General features: G+C 36.4%; 1 protein-coding gene across 2 annotated transcripts in view; it reads right to left on the reverse strand.

Annotated features, from left to right (window-relative positions):
- Positions 1-1089: 1089 nt before the first annotated feature.
- CLVS2 (clavesin 2) overlaps positions 1090-20436 on the reverse strand; it is a 64958-nt gene continuing 45611 nt past the window's right edge. Inside the window, exons 4-6 of one of the 2 annotated variants that reach the window (XM_032407957.1) lie at positions 18737-18847; positions 13260-13480; positions 1090-6618 (exon numbers count right to left, since the gene is read on the reverse strand). In XM_032407957.1, coding sequence (XP_032263848.1) covers positions 6531-6618; positions 13260-13480; positions 18737-18847 — 420 coding nt within the window. In that variant the 3' untranslated portion in view covers positions 1090-6530. Of the gene's footprint in view, positions 6619-8817; positions 9452-13259; positions 13481-18736; positions 18848-20436 lie in introns of those variants that run through there. The other variant, XM_032407958.1, reaches the window with a different exon arrangement.

A 20436-nucleotide genomic window follows, 5' to 3' on the forward strand; every position in this document is an offset into this window, starting at 1 on the left:
GATTTTGGATGTGGTTTTTGAGAGAGAGAGAGAGGAAAGAGGATGATTGGAAAGTTTTGAGCCCTGGAGCCCGGAAGTTTGAGTTGACACTTAGGGAGATGGAAAGGTTAAAGGAGAAGCAGGTTCAGGGTTAAAGAAGGGAAGTTTGGTTTTTTGTAAGTGTTAAATGTGAGATGTTCATTAGTCATCCACAGAGCAATGTTTAGACACATGAATTCAGAGGAAAGATATTACTGGTCTTCTCCATGAATGGCAGATCCAAAAAAAATTTCATAATTTTCCAGCACTAAAATCTTATATATTTTTGAAAAAATTTTAGGTAAAAATTTATAAATCAATAAGCAAACATTCAATCCTATGCAAGTGAGTGAATTATGTTTATATGTGTATAATGTCACATTTTTTTCTTAAAAGGCAACAAAGTGTTTATGGTTTCTGTCTGATACTTTTTATGATTCCTGTTAGACAAAAAAGGGGAAGAAGAGAGCATAGTCATTTTTATTTTCAGAGAGGAGTGATATTCAGAGACAGGGTTTCTGATGTTGTTGCAGTATGAAGATAGAATACACATCAGAGCCCTGACCATCGTGTCCTCATGGACTCTTTTTCTTGGCCAAGTATTTAACTCTTGATATCAGAAATCCTTGACATTTTGAAATCATTTTCTGCATGTACACTTTAATACACTTTAATGCACTTTTTAGTGAGGAGTGAATTCCATATCTCTGGCTTTTTATGCATGCTCTGGTTGCCCTGGGTTTATTCCCACTCAAGATGCTTCTTCAGAAGCTGCTAGAAACATAGCCTCCTCCTGACATGGTTTCACAAAGAGGCAGCAATAATGATTCTTGATAACCTCAAAAGCTGTATACAGGGAAGTCATCTGCATTCGAGCCAGAGAAAGTCATAAAGTCTACCAAAGGGGTTCTAGGTAAATGTCTCTTTTCCCTCATTAGATGACTTTTCATCTACAGGTAGGTTAAATGAAGGAAACTCACAGAAGATACAAATGTGTATTTATTACTCATGTTTTTAAAATCAGACTGAATAATTTTATTTTATTTAACATTTTGAAATGGGGTATTTTAATAGAATTTATTTAAATCAATGCTTTTTTATAATTTTGAATTTATGTCTAATGCCATAACTTTTATTTTTTTAATGCCACTCCACACAAAGAGTGAAATGTTATTTACTGATCATTCCCATTGCTATATGCAACTTAAATGTTGATTTCCTTCTTCATTCAAACTATCCTTTGAAATCTTGTCTAAAAGTTATACAATATTAAAAATGACATTTTGATTGAATGAATTGTTTCCCCTGTAAGCTCCAAACATAGAAGTGTCAGAAAAATCTGATATTCTAACCTAAATAGCTAACTAAAATTTCTTTAAAAAATAAAGTTATTGTTCATTTCTAGATGACATTTTAGAAATTTACATTTTACAGGTGCAACAGATCCAATACTACCAAATTCAACATTCACCATATGCAAAATGAATGCTTTTTTAAAAGCAGAAATGTATACTTATTCAAAAATTATATTATACCAGTTATACTATTGTATTGGAATAAATAGCTCCCTCAAATAGTAAACAATGTGCTTAGTATTCTTATCAAGGACTTGTATAATTACCTCTTAGACATCTTGTTTTTTTCTGAACAGTTTTGAAAACAAAAACTACTTGGTTTTGGAATTTTATTTATCTTTTAAATAAGTTGAAAACTGAACACTGGATTAGAAATAAGACAATGCTTTGAATTTCTGTTGTATGTAAACCAGCTTTCACCCATTGCAATTTTTTAAAATTATTGAGGATTGGTTCATTCTTAAAAGTTCCATTAACATTTATTTTGATTTTCATCTAGGTCCCTCTCATTCACCAAAAAATTATTTTGACAGAATAAATGCATTGATATTGATATCATTAAGGACCCAAATACTTGTATTGAAACCTGAAACTAAGTCCAATACTGACCAAACAACTTTCTTCATTGTAACAATGTCCACTATCTACTATAAAAGTGCATAATCTATGCTTATTTTTTTGTTTTAATTTCAACAGTATCATTTGCATCCTCCATCTTTGAAAGATAGTACAATTTGGCTATTTCAATCCACAGAATTGCTCTTGTACATTTTTTTCCACAATCCAAAGGAATAAATTTCCACTCTCATCACAGAATAGACTTCATAACAGTATCTCCATGTGTGAGGTTAACCTATGGATATTTCCCAAATTAAAACTTGAATTTGTGAAAAATTATGTTCTCTAAGCCATTAAGGTCATGATATAATAATGTTTCAAAGTCAAGCCTCCTTTTGTAATCTTACTTATTTGTCACCTTTCAAATAGTGAGTAGTGCTAAATAGTTCCAACTGCATATTGAAAATCAGTTTTTTTTTTCAACTAAAACAAAGAAGAAAACAAATCCTTTTCACTGCTGTAGATAATTACACATCCTGAATATTTAGCCAATCTTCTACTTTTGTGCCAATATATTTTATACAACTTGCTGATTCTTACATGATCTAATGGCCTCATAAATTTAAAATGCACCACTATTTTTAGGCCATATATCTATATAGCATATTTAAATGGAATATAGGCCTACGAGCTTTTTGATGTAAAAAATATGGATACTGTATCTGAAAATTCAGATATTATGCCAGAGCTCTGCTCTTTTTATTTTGTGTGTTGATAATCATTCTAAAAAGTCCTCATGGCTGATGGCAACTTTTCAAGTAACCATTAATAAATATACACAAAATAACCAAAAAAGGTATTAACCAGACCAGTCAGACATTTAGATAAAACAACGGAAGAGTACATAGCCTCACAGCAGGTTTTCTTGATAGAATTTCTCTAAAGGACCATAGACATATCCATAAACCTTTAAGTTGTTTGGAGAAGGAAAGGAAGTCGGTTTCTGAAGATACACTGCCATGGCTCTGAGGGTTTCTTTTTGTGAGAGATAAACATGTTCCCCGAGGTCTAAACCAGTGCTCCATTTTCCTGATGCATCAGAGGGACCTCCGCTCCCTCAGGAATATTACAGAAACTTCAAATGTTTAATTTAACAATGTGACCCAGTTAACAATGTTAAAGAGAACCTAGCTGCTTGGCTTTCCTGCTTACGAATGTATGAATTTTCAGTCCTGTCAAGTAAACAAGCATTTTCAGTGAAAAGACTTAAGGAATGTCTGCCTACACTATGCAAACTATTATTGAAATAAAAGAGATCATGTATGCCCACTTCAAAAACTTCCTTGCAAACACCTGTATATTGTTTTAGCGTAATGCCAGATTTGCAAATGTGTTCAAGTTATGGTATTGAACTGACACAATAAAGACTTAATGCTGTAGGGGAATGTTCAAAGCAAGGCCTCAACTACCCTTCTTCAAATGATACTCATATTTCACCCTTATTTAGATGCATGTATTTACTTTTCAGAAGAGACTACAAATAGAATCCATATTCTAGTATCACTGCTTTATCTCATTCTTAAAGAGGCACTTCTTCATATTTCTTAGAGTGTATTTTCACGATAATCTCTTCCTTTTAAGATATCAAGCAAAAATGTGTGCAAATATCACTGACAGTAAAAGGAAAGTTATTTATTTTTAAACCAGCTTTGGAAGCAGCTGCCCCTGAAACAACGGAAGAAAGAAAGGATATAAGAAAGAGCAGAACAGGCAGGGTGAGAGAAGCAGGAACTATTGGTCTGTTCTAAATCAAATGTGGTAATCCTTTGATGTCTACATATTTTCGGTAACAAGACAGCTACAAAAGGAAAGCATGGATCTCAAAATAGGCAAATTCATTAGGGCAAACAGCCACGTGTATGCACGCATATGTACGCACAAAAGAGAAAGAGTGAAAGAGAGAGCACTATCACAATTAATTGACATATAGGAGTGCTTATGTACTAAGTTATGTGACAACAGACATAGCTACGTAACAGGAAATTACATTAGGGGAAAAAAAATCCCTAAATCGTGCTAATTAGCTGATGCTGAAAGGAAGATTTATAAAGTTGACCAAATATGCTTTGACTAAGTAGCTCCAAAAACATTCCTGGACAATGAGTTTACTCACAGATTGAGCTAGATAAAGCAATTTCAAAAGGCATCGTTGTTGTAATTTGTTCATTCATTTAAAAATATTTTACACAATGCAGCCAATGCTCAGTTGCTCATTTGAAGAAGAGCAGACGGACAGCAATAGGATGCAAAGTTTCCAAATGTCGGGTAAGGGAGATAGTGGGAATCATACTTATAATTAGATAGGTATACACATACAATATGCCCTTCTGGTTATTTTTATATGTGACACTAGCCTTATGAGAGGGGAAAGAAGCTGGCTATGCTGGTTGACAGCTGAAGCTGGTAGAATTCTAAAAATTGGCAATAAACAGTGTATATCAAGAGAAACACATGAGAATGAAAAGTTGACCATCCTTCTGTACATTGTTTCTATTTTATCTTACTGCATCATATTGCCTAGCACTTGTTTCTATAGTATATAAAGTCCAAGACTATCAAATATATGTCAGGTAGGCCAAAATATAAGAATCCTGTGGTTAGGATTCTTACAAAGGTAAGAGTTGCTGTAGCTTTTTATCCCCAATTCATTCCAATCTCCATAATATTTATGGGTAGAGCAGAGGGCCTGACAGTTATTCTTCCAGACTTGATTTGAGGTTGGCATTTTTAAGGTATATTTCAATCATATTATTTATGTATATTTATGTATTTTTACAAACACTGGTAGTCCATTCGTGATACTGCAGGTTGGTGTACTGATCTTGATATTAAGAGTTTTGTATAGAATTGTAAGTGGAATTTTTGAAGCTTTTGGCTAAAAAGTATATAAAGGCTGCTACATGCCTTTATTTCTGTTGGTTTCCAAGAGTTCCTTGAGATATTTTTCTTTCAAAAGAATATTTTCAATCTCAAAAATTACCACTCTGAAAAGGTGGTAAAAATCTTGCTTTTTCACACTGGAATTTGAAATTTAAAGTAAGATTTTTAAAATGTGCTATAATTGCAGAATTTTTATGAAATGAAAACTAACATAAGCATTCCATATCTACATTTAAACTATAACATGCTATCTCAGATGCCCTCAGATGCTTTCCCTATGTCTTATGGATGCAATATGTTCTTTCAATCTTTTCTGAAAAGAAAATCTGTACTTATAGGATCATTAAGATAATTACCTTGAATTTGCGAGAAATTATATTACTCTTGGTCACCTGATACTGCCCACATTATGCTGAGACCTGTTGTTTTGTGAAGGAAAAATATATTTCACTAAAATGACACAGATTCAAGATTGCATTACAAATTAAATTAGAATTCCCTTAAAACAGGTTCACTGAAAGTCTGTTTCACTATACCTCATTTTCATTAACTTTAGTGGAAGTAGTTTTCCAGAGTTAGCATCTCACGTAATTATTTATAACATCTCTAAGACCATTGAATATGTATGATTTATTTTATAAGCCTGTCACATCAAGGATTTATTAGAGCTCAATAAAAATATATATGTGCATGTGAATATACATATATATATATATATATATATATATATATATATATATATATTTCCAACCAGTGCACAAGAATTAGAAATTAGCCCCTTATCTGTACATGGCAACTTTTATGTCCAAAGTTAGTTGTCAAAACACTATTCACGTATGAGTTCTCTTTCTCTTGGTCGAAGAGTTTTGGGGGGGAAAATGTTCTTAAAGTACATCAGACATGGATACAATAGGATCTCAAATAAAAGACATATTATGAAGACAGCAGTTTAAAAAAATCCACTCTCTTTTAGAATTCCACATCTTAATTTGGGGAACATATCTTTTCACAAGACTCCAGGAATTAAACAACATAGAAGAGTTCAAGTGTTTAGTTTACCAGCTCTTCTGCCATTCCTTGTCTCCAAAATTCAAGGCCAGTGATAGTCACTAGGACACATTTTCTGTGAAATGAAAATCACTAGACAGGAAACACATTTATCATACTAATTTCCTAGAATCATCTAGTTACCTGTGTCCATTAAAAGTACATTGGAATATGACAATTTCAGAGAAAAACATTGAAACAATCACTATGAGAGCTGAAATATGGCTTCATAGGAAACAGGGCTACGTTTAATTAGCTTCCATTGTGTATGTGTCTTTTCTGTTTTTTGTTATAGTTCGTATCACTGGCATGGACTCATGAGCCAAACTTTTCCAATTTCAGTTACTACCAAAGTTTACAAACTTGATGTGAAGATTAGATTATATTTACAAAGAACTTGGCACTTACAGAATAAATTATTGACTTTTTTCTTTAACTCCAGACCAGGGCACCCATGGTTCAAGCAAATGGGAAACCCAATGCCTTATTATATATTATGCTACATTAACATGAATAAATAAGTTTCCAGCTGGTCATTCCTCCACAGTGCTGTCCCTGTTGCTGAAAACAAGTACCTTCCATTTCTAATCCATGGGGAGTGCAGAGAAGTTATCAGTCCAGAGATAGCAAAGGTTGCATGTTTTCTTCCTCATTTTTATCCATGCGTTTTAATACTGTAGGATCCACTACTGATTGGGATCTGGAAATGATAAGGCCAGTGTCAGTGAGTTATTACCAAATAATTACATTCCTTTCTCTGTCTTTTGTCCATTATTACTTTTCTCATGGATGTGGATTATCTTCCCTACATCAAGGGATTTATGAACTGAGAATGCTGCACATTTAGAGAGGGACATGCTTATAGTGGGTTTTGTATCAGAGGGAGAAAACAATCCCCTTTGAGCTCTAAATAGATAATGAGCAGCAAAGGATTCTAAATGCACCATAATAAGCTTAAGTTCTCTTCTTCACAATTGATCAAAAGTCTTTTTTTTGAGAGTGAGAATATAGAGTATAGGACAGGTGGGTGATAACAGAACATCTCCAAGTGGGAAATTATTATAATGAAATTATTGTTATGAGAAATGAAATAGAAATGATAGGAGTCTTAATTCCTGTCTTAAAGAGCTCTATGATCTGCGCCTGGGTGACCCAACCAGTTAAGCCAGGACTCTTGATTTCGGCTCCAGGTCATGATCGCAGGGTGATGAAATAGAGCCCCGCGCTGGGTTCCACACTGGGTATGAGCCTGCTTGAGATTCTCTCTCTCTCTCCCCCTCTCCTCTGCCCCTTCCCCAGCTCAAGTACAACCTCTATCTCTTTCAAATAAATACAAATAAATAAATCTTAAAAAAAGATCTCGATGAAACAAATTCAACACAAATGTGCATTTTTTAACCATCATTTTTTATTTCCAGTGACCACATTAGAAAAAAAAATCAAAATTTGAGAATTTTTGTTAAATTTCCCACTAGAACATCTGAATAAAATCAGTCTTACTCTGGAAAGTTTCATGAAACAATTTAAGACTTAAAAAAAAAAAAACAAAAACCTCTTTTATAGGTAGTGGCACTTTCTGATTAGGAGAGCAAGTAATTTGAACTCCTTATACTCGCTTTTGATAGTAGGTGGGAATTATATCTCAATTCATCATTAGGAAACAACATGAAACTGGGAAGGAGGAAAGTCAATGGAACATGCTACTGTTATGGCAGGACACTGCTTTCTTAATAGCTATGGCATTAAAGAAGCAGCTGCCCTTTTAAAATCCTCCTCAGTAATGAATTTTCCCCCTGCTGCTGCATTCCAGCCAATTGGCTATTGCTGTGGCAATATGCCTCTTAGCAAACCTCATTAACTCTCAAAAAGAAAGACTATAAGCTAAAATACAACTGCACATGCTAATGAAAAAGAACAGCAATGGAACTAATTATCAAAGCAAAAATAATTATAGGATTAACTGATTAATTGACTCATTCATTTAAATAAACTTAAATTTGGTTCTAGAGAGGGAACAAAAAGGAAGGCGAGGACATTAAAACAGGAATGTTTTACTTCCTAAGTCATTTTCACCATTTTATCTCAATAATAGGTTATATATGTCTATATCAGAAAGGAGATCAACTAAAGTTGAATTAGCAGATGAGGGAGAGCGAGCGAGCGAGAGAGAGAAGTAGAGGGAGGAAGAAAAGAAGAGAAGGAGGAATAAAAGATTGTGTATCACTTTTAAATGCAATAACAATTTATCTTAGGAAAAATCATTTACCTCATGAATAAAATACATTTTAACACAGCAGACAATTGCACAAAACACTTAGGAATTAGACCTTTACCACTATTTTACTTAGGTTCAACTAAAAAAAAATTGTTTCCCAAGAAAAATCCATGCTAAAACACAAAAAAAGTTCATTTAATGTCCTATACTGAAATATTAAGTTGACAACTGGTACCCACTTAACTACAAGTTCCATGAGCAGGGACTTCATCAGTTTCTCTCCTTATGGTGAGCACAACGCGTATCACAGAGTCTGTTACACAACTAAATCTTGATATCTTAAATTCTACCCAAGAAATAGTTTCCATACTGAAAGAAGTTTGGTATTAAGCATTTAAAACCAAGAATAATAAAGATAAAGCAATTTATCCTATAAAAGAAGAAATTAACAGAAAACCTGTTTTAAAATTCTCACAAAGTTAGATTTATTCTATAAATGTTGATACATATCCTAATAATATCGATCAGTACACACCAAACTCTTCAGATGGCACAAAGTACACAATTTAAGCATTTGCAAAAATATATATATATATATATATATATATATATATATATATATCTCATGCACACACATGGGCACACACACCCACACACAATCTTTTAAATCTTTATGTTCCTTGACTATTAAAAAAAATGATTAGAGGGTATGGTGATTTTAAGGAAATATTTTAAATTACAGTGCACTATCAACCTGTGATTAAATTCCTAGTTCGCTTTTATCACGCACGACCAGCATCAGAATTGTTGGATGATGAATCCTGGCTCCATACGTAGAATAATTCCTCAATAAAACAAGCCAGGCAGAAATGATTTCCGATTAAGATTTTTTTTTTTTTTTTTGGTATTTAATTGTCCCAAATGTACTGTTATTTTAGTCCAGATTTTTTTTCCTGTCTTATCCAAAACAACAGGGCTATTTTTACAGGACCACGACTTGTCAATGCATTGGTCTGTTTCTGCTGCAATAGAAGGAGTTGTTTATCATTAACTCACAGCATATCTGAGCGGTCTCCACATAGCCTCTGCTGTCTTTGCAATGAATAACTTTTTTTTTTTTCATGAAACCCTATCATTTAAGTTTAATTATTCAGGTATCATTTATTCATTTATTGTGCATCCACAATATGGTGCTATACCTTTGTGTTTAAGAGGATAGATTTTTGGACAGAAGGGGATTCCGATTCCAGTTCTGCTATTTGCTGGCTCTTGTGACCAGGAGGAGGCTATTTAAACTTCCTAGATTTTGTTCTTTTAACTGTAAGATGGAGAAAAATAACATCTACATCATACAGATACACTAAGGCTCAAATTCAATAATGCATGCATAAATCACAGCACAAATTCTGGCAGACAGCAAATGGTAGCAGTTAGGGAGATGACTTACAGAATCCTATGGCCTGTTTTCCAGTATTAGCCATGCTACTTTGCCCCTATGTGCCATGTGGAAGTTACTTACCTTCTCTGTATCTGGGTCTCCTCACCAATGAAAGGGAGATAGCACTACCTGATTAGTTGTTTACAGAAGCAAAGGAGTCAATATATACAAAGCATTAGATGGGAGTTTGACAGGTAGTAACAATAGATGTTGAATATTATTCGATAAAATCGGAGCTCATATTACAATGGCAATGTTAATATTGCTGCTCACTGCAGCTGTTATGTGCCTATGCTAGGCACTATCCTAGGTACTAGAGATGTAAGGTAAAAGATGTTCCTCTAGTGTAAGGCCCCCACAATCGACTGAACTTTGTATCTTTTCACGTGACCATGCTATTCCTCCACAAATCAACACAGGAAAACAAAGTCTTCTTCTTACACATCTAGATAAATTCCCCTGAAGGAGGAAATATCTACAAGTCTCTGGTGAAGGAATGAGTTTTTTCCTCGCAACCTAATGATATTACAAAACTGGAAAAAAAAAAATGGAGGAACGGAGAGCAGGGGGGAACCTAGGAACGATTCTGTCCCATCCTTGATGGGGAGCTGCCACTCCCTGACACACAGAAGGTGAGAATCAAATGAAATAACTTTCTTAAGCTCATTCTTCACAAGTTTTCAGATAGAACCCTAAAAGCTTCGTAGATACAAAACCTACACCAAACAAAGGATGGCTGAAATTCTAATCAATCCATGTCAGAAGCAAAAAACTCATGGTTGGGGAGGTTGACGTGCTGTGAGCCAAGTCTGCAGAGGACAGAATGGCCTAACTAATTGGAGAAGAAAATCAGGATCCAAAAAGACTTCAAAAGGTGGACAGACCGAGCCAAATCTAACAAGATGGTGTTAATCAATTAAAATTATCTGCTTGGAGGAAAAAGCTAAACACAGAAAGAGAGAATTATGAGGATATGGATCTATAAGTAAAGAACCTTCTAGTGCTAGGGAGCTCAATATGAGTCAGCAATGTGCTTTGGCTGCCTGAACCACAGCAACAGAGGCAACAACAGAAGCCAGTGAGGGCAAAGCTAGGGTTCTGGAACTTAGATGCAAGTAATGATAGCAACAGATGTCACCTATTCAGTTCTGAACACTGGACTTATAAGGGGCCACTGACAGACAGCAGAGCGCTCCTTCATTCACTCTACTGATCCCCAGTGGGCACCCTTTGTGTTCCAGGCCCTACTCCTGGCACTGGAGATTCAGAGAATGGGACAGACAAAGTCATTGAAGTCTTCATGAAGCCTAAATTTGGGGAGGGGACATAACGTTAAATAAAATGAGTCATTTGACAGGCAGAAAATAAAAGAGGGGACTGATAGGGAGTGACCAGAATGAGGAAGAAGTAGAGTTGATTAAGACCTAATGGTTGATAAAGACCTAACCACTCTCTTAGGGAGGTGACCTTGGATTGGGAGATGCAGGAAAAGAGCATCCTATGCAGCCGTGACACATGGAAAGGCCTTTAGAGAGGAACAAGCTGGAGAGGGAGGCTGCAGGAGCAGAATGAAGGATATTATGGCTGAAAGACAGGGAGGAAAGAGATGGTGGGATATACTTAGAAGGGTGAGGGGGGCAGGATCAGATCATATAGCACTTTGTAAGCCATGTTACAGAATTTATTTTATTCACTGTATAATCAATCAGCAGTCATTAAAAAATTTAAAGCAGAGAAGTGAAATGATCTGACTTAGATTTTAAAAGATGTTTTAGATTGCCATGTGGATAATATATGGGGGCCAGGGGAGCAGGGTAAGGGTAGACACAAAGACACAGGTAGGAAGTTTGGGAGGAATGCAGGCACGCAGACTGCAGGTGATAGGATACAGCCAGGATGTGGAGGATATGGAGAGATACGTGCTCTGAGGAGGGAACCACGTTAGCGAACATGTCGCAGAAGATGTTGTTGAAGGAAATAAGCATTGTTAGCTGGTAAAGGCAAAAACCAGGGATCACCAGTGACAGCGGTTTCCAAATCCTTATGTAGCTCAGTTCCAGAGTGACAGCCTACGTCCTGCTATCTCAGAGGGTAGACAAGGAAGGCTTACGTCAGCCACACGTTAGACTCTATACCTCATGGATTGGAACCCCAGTCCACTACACATAGACTATGTGACTTTGAGGATACAACATCTGTTTAACAGGGTTGCTGTGAGGATAAAATAAATTAATGTTATGAAAAAGATACCTAGATAGGGACTGACTCATGATAAGTACATAGTAAATGGCAGATTATAACAACAACTAGGATTATTATTTTTATTAGAAGGAAGTTATTCTGGGGCACCTGGTGGCTCAGTCAGCTAAGCATCCGCTTTCGGCTCAGGTCACGATCCTAGGGTCCTGGGATCAAGTCCCAAATCGGGCTCCTTGCTCGGTGGGAAGCCTGCTTCTCCCTCTGCCCCTTCCCCTGCTTGTTGATTGGTGGAGAAATTAAAGCTGGAGATGTCTCCAGCCTTTCCCTTCTCTCCAAGGCATCGTGGAGCAGCCTGGGGAGAGGAGGGCATCACACACACCAACAACAGTAGCAACAACAGCAGCAGCTGCACCAGGAGGCCCGCTCTGAGAACAGCGGCACCCCAGCATGAACACAACTGTGACCACAGGACCCTTGCTTTTCATCAGAGAAAGATGCAAGATAGTGTGAGGGATGACAGGGGCGATGCCTTGGTCCTCCCTGAGCCAGGTGAAAAGAGACTTGCAGGGGCTGTGGTTCTTATATTTCTGTGATGGGAAATGAACAGAGAAATAATATTCGTTACTACTATCCAAGTGAACTCTGGCTTTCTGTGGCCTGGGGGAGCCTGAGAATTAGGTATCTTCTGGTTTGCTACAGAATGCAAAGTCAGAGGCAGCTATACATTTGGGCATGTTCAGCAACTCCCCCGCCTTCCATCACCACTAAGCTATGGCTGGATGTGTGTATGTTCACAGTGAATCCAAAACACCTAGGGAAGTGCCTATTACAGAGTATGTGTTCAATAAACCTGCACTGACTGAAAGAAAACAGGCATAAAAGTACCATGAGAGTCAAAGCAAGGAATCAGAATCTCACTCAAAAATGAACTTTATAAAGAGTAAAGCTGTAGGAAAATAGAATGTTTTGCCTCAGGAATGGCTAGACCTTTAAATCAGAAACAGAGCAGAGATACTAAAAAGAGAATATAAGTTTGAAATGTGTGTGCATGTGTGTGTGTGTTTGTGTGAGTGTGTGTGAGTGTGCTTGCCATGGATCCCTTTCTTCAAATGAAATCTTATACAAAAGTCTAGCAAATTGCTTGGATAGAAGGAGAGTTGTTCTCGTTGTGGAGATGGGCACTGTTCCCACCCCACCTGCTAGGCCTAAGGTACTCCCCCAGAACTCTGAGGGTACAGTTTGAAAAACCACTGGATTTAGTGATCCCTAACAGCCTTGTTAGATTGTCTGTGAACATGGAACAAAACTGAGTTGACGCTGCCTTGAATGACTTTATCTTTGACTCAAAATTCCTAGATGTCTAATCATGGGGGCATAAAAGGATTTAAAATCCCACTGAATATATACTCCCCAAAAGTATAAACCGAGGACTTCAGTTGGGGCATTCCCACACTGGCTACAGCCCACTTCCCAGCCACCTCCAGCATACCTCTTCATGGACTTGGGGGAGAGTTCCTTTTCCACCTCCTTCACAGGCATGCTGTAGGAATCTACATTGTATTCACTGTCATCATCATACTCATGGTCTAGCAGTGTTCTTGCCCATGTTCCCATGTCATAAGGGGGCAGCATTCCTCCAAACTCAGAAGGCAGGATCTCGGGATGAATTAGTTGGTGTAGACTGTTCAGGTTGTTACCATGCAAAAATATCTACAAATGCAAGAAGAAGGGTGAGGAGAAACACACACAGGAGAATAAATACCATCCAAATGCTAGGAGAAGGGAGTGAGGCTAGGAAAAGCAAAAACAAGAGTTTTCCATGTCTGTTAAAATAGTTAAATCCTTCATCCACTCTGTGAAACATACAGGGATGGTACTGTTATCCTAATATTTCATATAAAAATCCTGAGGCATAGGAATCTTAAGTAGTTTCTAGAAAGTCAGATAGTGGTTGGCTTAAAGAGCTGAAACCTGAAATTTGGTTTCCTACTTTAGAGTTGAGGACATAAGCAGAATCCAATGGGCATGTTGATCTGTACATCATCTTGATGTTAGTTGTGCAAAGCTAATGATGGGTATAACGAATGCTGTTAAAAGAGACCATTCTCATAAGGGACTCATCAACTATAGAGCCCATCCAAGTTATTAAGCCCAAAAGCTGTTACCAGTATGGCTTTCTCTTTTATCATCAATAAAAATAAGAATACTGTAAACACTAAATTACTGCTTCATAATGCAAAGTGTGTGATGTAAATAAAAGTAGATTAGCATCATCATAATGAAAGGATGAGTGAAGGTTCACACCCCAAAGGACTTATGTTCTATAATGTTGCCAGCATCTTCTCTACTAGAGGTTTCCATGCTTATTGTTCAAATAAAAATGCAATAATGGAGTGAAAATGTAAAGCTGTATGTATACATTAATAACTGGTATTACCTAGAGCTTTTTTTTTAAACTAAAAAATTATTGGGGCACCTGGGTAGCTCAGTCGGTTGAGCGATGGACCTTTGGTTTTGGCTCAGGTCGTGATCTCAGGATCGTGTGGTTGAGCCACACATCGGGCTCCTCGCTCAGCCTGGAGTCTGCTTGGCATTCACTCTCTCCATCTCCCTCTGCCTCTCCCCCTTCTCTCTCTCTCTCTCTCATAAATAAATCTTTTTTTCTTATTTTTTTAACATATAATGTATTGTTTGTTTCAGGGGTACAGGTCTGTGATTCATCAGTCTTACACAATTCACAATAAATAAATCTTTAAGCTGAAAAATTACTCAAGGTACATACTCAAGATTTGTTTCTCCATAAATTGCTACCTCTTTTCTCTTCTTTCATTTCAATCTCAAAACTGTAGATCGGTCTTCTCTGAAAAAGCATTCGTGTCATCTCATATAATTTATATAATATTTGTTTAAGGATTATAGTTTATAAGTAACTTAGAAATAGTCACTCATGGTTTCTAAGTGACTCATACTTCAGGTTTATGATGAACAGGCTAACATAATTACCTTTGCTTTCTGTAATTTTAGAGTCCACTGAAGTAAATATATTGGAAAACAAAGAAAAACTAGTCTACAACATCCAACAAAATGATAGGGATGGGAATTATAAATCAACAAGTAATTTCAACAGATTATGGACCAGTAAAAACAGATGAGAGCAGGTCATTGGCCAAAATAGGCAGAGCAAACGGCTGCCTGAAATATTTGATACGGAGCCTACAGAGGTGGAAGATGACATCTGCTCCAAAGCACATTAGGTTAATTGCAAACTTTACACCTTCCAGCTCCTCTTTGCAGAGCACAACAGCCCGCCCACCACACACACACACACACACACACACACACACACACACACACACACACTTAGGTTCTTCTCATAAGAAATCAAAATAATTTGAGGGGGGAGTTAAGTTCTAGCACCTGAAACTCTTATTTTATTAGTTATACAACCTTATTTCATTAGATGTTTCTTCATGTAAGAAATCTCTTCAAGTCATGCATGAGTTATCTTAATAAATCCTTAGAGAAGTAAATGAAATCCTAGCACACTACTTTCTCTCTCTTTGCTAACATTCTTTTACATCCTCCCTCAACATCACTTTCAGCTTTGGCCTTATTTCCTCTTTCACTGAAAAAATAGGGCAACCAGATGAGACCCACCCACCAGCATCTGTGTCCGTATGCTTTGCCTCTGAGCCTAGTACAATGGAAAGATAAACTCTACAAAGGCCAACCTCTCCACCTGTGCACTAGAAGCCATCCTCTCTCCTCTACTCAGTTATATTGCTCAAGCAATTCTCTTCTGTCTTTCTCATATCATCAAATTTCCTCTGTCTGGGAGATCTTTCCCATCAGAGGACAAACTTGCCAACCCACCTCCCTTCCCATGCCCCCTCAAACAGAGGCACAAAACCTCTCTTGGCCAGACTTCTACTTCCAGTTATTAACCTATTTCTCTCCTTCCCTTTGTTACAAAACTCATCAAAGGAGTTGTTTCACCGTCCAAATTCTCTAGTCCCATTTTTCCTGAGTCCAGTCCAAACAGGCTTTGCTTCCCACCATCGCATGAAGATGGTTGTCAGGCTCTTTCTCATTGCTAAACTCAATGTTCAATTCTCAGTCCTTATTTTTCTTCACCTCTCAGTAGCATTGGATATAAATGACTCTCATCATTGCAACATTTATTCCCAGCATCTCTTGATTTTCTCCTACTTTGACAGATGCTTCTTTTCAGTCTCTTTTGCTGATTATTTCCCATCACCCCAATATCTTAATGTCACAGAGCTCCAGGCTTCAGTTCTTGGATTGATTCTCTTCTCTAAGTGTACTTACTCCTTGGTGATCTCATTCAGTCTAGGGCCCTAAATATCATTCACACATTGAACTTTATATATTACATCCAGACCATTCCTTTGAGCTTCAGATTGCTATTTCCCCTCTCCACTCGACATCTCCACATAAGAGGTCAATGGGCACCTCAAACTTAATATGTCCAAAACTGAACTCACAGCTTTCTTCCCCAAATCAGCTCCTCCCTGTTTTTAATGTCAGTTAGTGGTATGACTGCTTCTAGTTTCTCAGGCTAAAACTGTCGACTCATCCTTAATTCCTCTCTAAGTTGCCAGTAAATCCTTTTGGTTCTTCATTCAAAATATATCACAAATCTGAACATCTGACCAATTCTGCCCCTACAACCCAAAGCAAACTACCATCATCCTTCAAACTATATTATTGCACTAACCTTCTAATTGCTCTCCCCACTTTCACTCTTTATTCTTTGGGTTTTCTTTTGTCAGTTTTTCAGAGCACAGATTTATAGCATCTAAGGTATACAGTGTTTGAGTAATATTATGATGCTGAATCACTTGGAATACCCATAAAGAAATATAATAGCTTTGCACTTTATATTGATTATATAAGTAGAAATCAGAAGTGTTTTAACCTATAACTGTTTTCTCTTATGAAGATTTACAAGTCATATAGTTTTAATTAAAATGGTAAAGCTCAGATATCTCACTTCCATCTAGAATAATGCTAGCCATGAATTTTTCCAGGCATTGTCAAAATTATTCAATTCAATCAAATAACCCCAAACCTGGAGCTTGGGGTTAGACTTGATCCTCCTTAGTCTTTTTCAACAGAGCAGTACATTGTGCTCAGAACAAGTCACCCCTGTATTCAGTCTTTCAAGTATTTCTCATTTCACTCTGAATGAAAGCCCAGACCCTTGCAATGGAATACAAGACCCCCCTATGATGTGGCATACCATATTCCCTTCCATCCCATCATCTACTACCCTCCTCAGTAGCTCATTCTGCTTCAGCTTTCTGTGCCTTCTTGCTGTTTGCCAAGTATACCAGGCATGTTTCTACCTGAGGACCTTTGTCTTTGCTGTGCCCTCTGTCTGGAACTGTCTTCCCAAAAAACCCACATATTCAGCTCTACTATCTCCTAGCTGTGATTTAGAGGAATTTGCTTGACCTTCTGTGCCTCATTTTCCCACCTATAGAAGGAGAAAAATAACAATGCTTCCCCTAGAGCCATCCTTGTAAGGATTAAATGAGTTAACATATGCAAAGTACTTAGAAGAGCATGTGGCCTAGAGTGACTACTACAGAAGCATTCACTAGTATAATATGTACTAAAAGCCCCAGCAGGTGTTTTGGATCACCTGATCACCTCTTCATAAAACAAAGTCTGAAAGTGTTATTTGGGAAGCATATCAATACATTTTTTCTGAATTCTAACATGTAAATTAAATTGATTCTCACTGGTAGAAACAATTCCTGATATAAATTGTAATTGTTTACAGAAGGCTTCCTCCTATACTAACGGAACATTTTCAACAAATTCATATTCAGAAGACCTTCTGTTCAATGTTTGATACAAACACATACTTAACAATTACCTCTCCTCTATGCTCACAATGAGGCTTCTACAACACGGCTCAGAAATACCTGAAGTGCTTTCTCATTCATTGAGAAACATGGAAAATTACCTTCAATACACATTTAGAAGTAAAGTATATTTTACTTTGGAACTAATCGTTTGAAAATTGGTCACAGCACGGTGGTAAAAATAGCTCTAAATCTGGAGATATTTGGATTCATATATTAGCTCTACAAGTCTACAGCTGTGTAAATGAGTAAGCAAGTTACTTAACCATCTTAAGATTTAGTTTTCTCAGCTCTGAAATAGGAGATAAGGCTTACTAAAGTTACGCTTCAGAGCCTTTTGGAGGATAAAATGAAATAAGGGGCATTAAAATGCATTTTAAAATCTCTATTATTAATAATAACGATAAATGTGTTCAGCATTTACCATGTACCGTGCACTGTGCTAAATGCTTTATATAAATTGTCTTATTCACAGAAAAAAATGATAATTTTGTTGTATGTACTTTGAATATCCTCATTGTTAGATAAAAATTGGTCTTAGAACTCAAGTAACTGGCCATTTAAAGAAATATTAATATTTCTACACATCAGCATTCTTTCTGAAATGTGTGACTGATCATGACAATCACTAGAAAGTTATATTAAATATCACAAAATTCGCTATATTCAATGTGATACATATTGTGAAATAACTTTCATATATCAGCTTATAAAGTTATAACTTTTCTCTGGATCTTACTTGAAATTAAGTGTACTAATAACAATCTAGGAACATGGCACAATTTTTTTTTTTACTTTTAAACTGAGGCTTTAATATATAATGAATGTACTGAAATGTTCTCCCAATTTGTGGGAAAGTAGACTAGCAGGCTTTTAAGTATTTCTTTCATACATACATTGATCAGAATTAATCATAAGGACTTCAAGAATTTTTAAATGTCTTGTCTGTTGAACATTTATATGCAATGTAGAGGCACATTTGACCACAGCCAATATTAGATACACATTATGCAGCATAATTCATTGAATGTGGGAGGAGAAAGAATGTAAAAACAAAGAAACAAACAGATACCCTTTTCCGAGTCTTCTCCTTTAGGAAAGGCCGGATCACGGTGTACAGGGCATGGATATACCATGGTTGATTGACAAAATGAATTCCTCCAAATCGTGCTGGGAAACTATCCTAGAGGAACATAGAGTGGGGAGAAAATCAACACATGCTTTAGTATATTGAAAAGGCTTGAGGAAAGTCATATGGTATATAAATGTTATTCCACACACTTAAATGAGATGATTTGTATAGTTAAAATGGATAAGGAAGAAACTTACTGCATGAAACACTGTAACTTTCAGACCTAAACTGAAGCAATATGTAATGAAGCAAATCCTTCTCAAGCACAGTTTGTTGATAAGAACTTTAGCATTTTTAGGAAGTGCCGTATTTTAAGCCTACAAACTGAAAACAGTCATTATAGGCCAAGAAACAGAAGTAAAAGACATTAGGAATTTGTCAATTACTGAATCTATGTTAGGTAAGTGTTTTATTTAAATTATTTCTGTTAAAGGGTATTTAAATTAAAATTTTTTAAAAATTTCACTATAGTCATCTACATTGTGAGCACTGTCATATATCAAAACTCACTTTATTCTATCTTATTTTATCAACTTCATTATAAACATTCTCCTTCCCTTATTTCAGCCCTAAAAAAGGGGGGGCGGGAAACATGCATAAGCAAAATAGGAACTTAATGTTGTAGTGTAAGAAATGTGGGGATGCATTTTGCTAGGTTAAGTCAAAACCCTCTGAGCGAACCCCACAGGAAGAAAATGGGCCTATCGTAAAGCCAGCCTCCTCTTCAGCAAGAACTCACTTGTGTAAGGTTTGCATCTGAAGTGATGTTGAGAGGTGTTTTCTTCCTGTCTGCGACTAAACAGGTGCATCCCACTTCACTCCGTAATATGAAGGAAATCCTTAAACTGAATGAATTGCAACATCTGACATCACTTGAGTACACTACGGATTCCACATAAGTGAACTAATTCTTGCTACTAGTTCAAAATCCCACACTGAACTGACTACGTAAGTCTCATTAAAAAAAAAAAAACACTATACCACTAGAAGTATCTCTCAAGAGGTATCAGAATAACTGGCATTCTTCTGGGTTCTATTTAGAACGTGAATGGGAACAAAGGAAAACTAAAGGAACTGAAATAATCACAGATGCATTTTTTAAATTTAAACTTTTTCTTATATAAGATTGTCTAATCAAAAACATGCACGGCATAACCCCATTAAAATGTTTTAGTTTTGGGGGGACACTTAGGAGCACTAGTAATTAATGCATCGTTTTCTATGTTGATCTTCAGAGCCAATGAGCACTTTTTTTTTTTACAAAGCAATTTCTATCTCTGAGAGTAACACACCATAAAAAGACAACATTACTTAAAAAAATAAATAAATAAATTAGAATAACAGTAAAATATGTCTCCTTTTATGTCAGTGCCTTAGTTCTTTTATAAACAAGTACTTTTCATTCCTCAAGAAGTTATTAGAATAACAGAAATGAATCAGATAGAAATGCAGACATAGTATTTTTTAAGCCATGACATTTTTTTTTTTTTTAAAGATTTTATTTATTTATTTGACAGAGAGAGACACAGTGAGAGAGGGGAACACAAGCAGGGGGAGTGGGAGAGGGAGAAGCAGGCTTCCCGCCGAGCAGGGAGCCCGATGCGGGGCTCGATCCCAGGACCCTGGGATCACGACCTGAG

The sequence above is a fragment of the Phoca vitulina genome, unplaced genomic scaffold (assembly GCF_004348235.1).
Source record: "Phoca vitulina isolate PV1807 unplaced genomic scaffold, GSC_HSeal_1.0 scaffold9, whole genome shotgun sequence".
NCBI classification, from domain to species: Eukaryota; Metazoa; Chordata; class Mammalia; order Carnivora; family Phocidae; genus Phoca; species Phoca vitulina.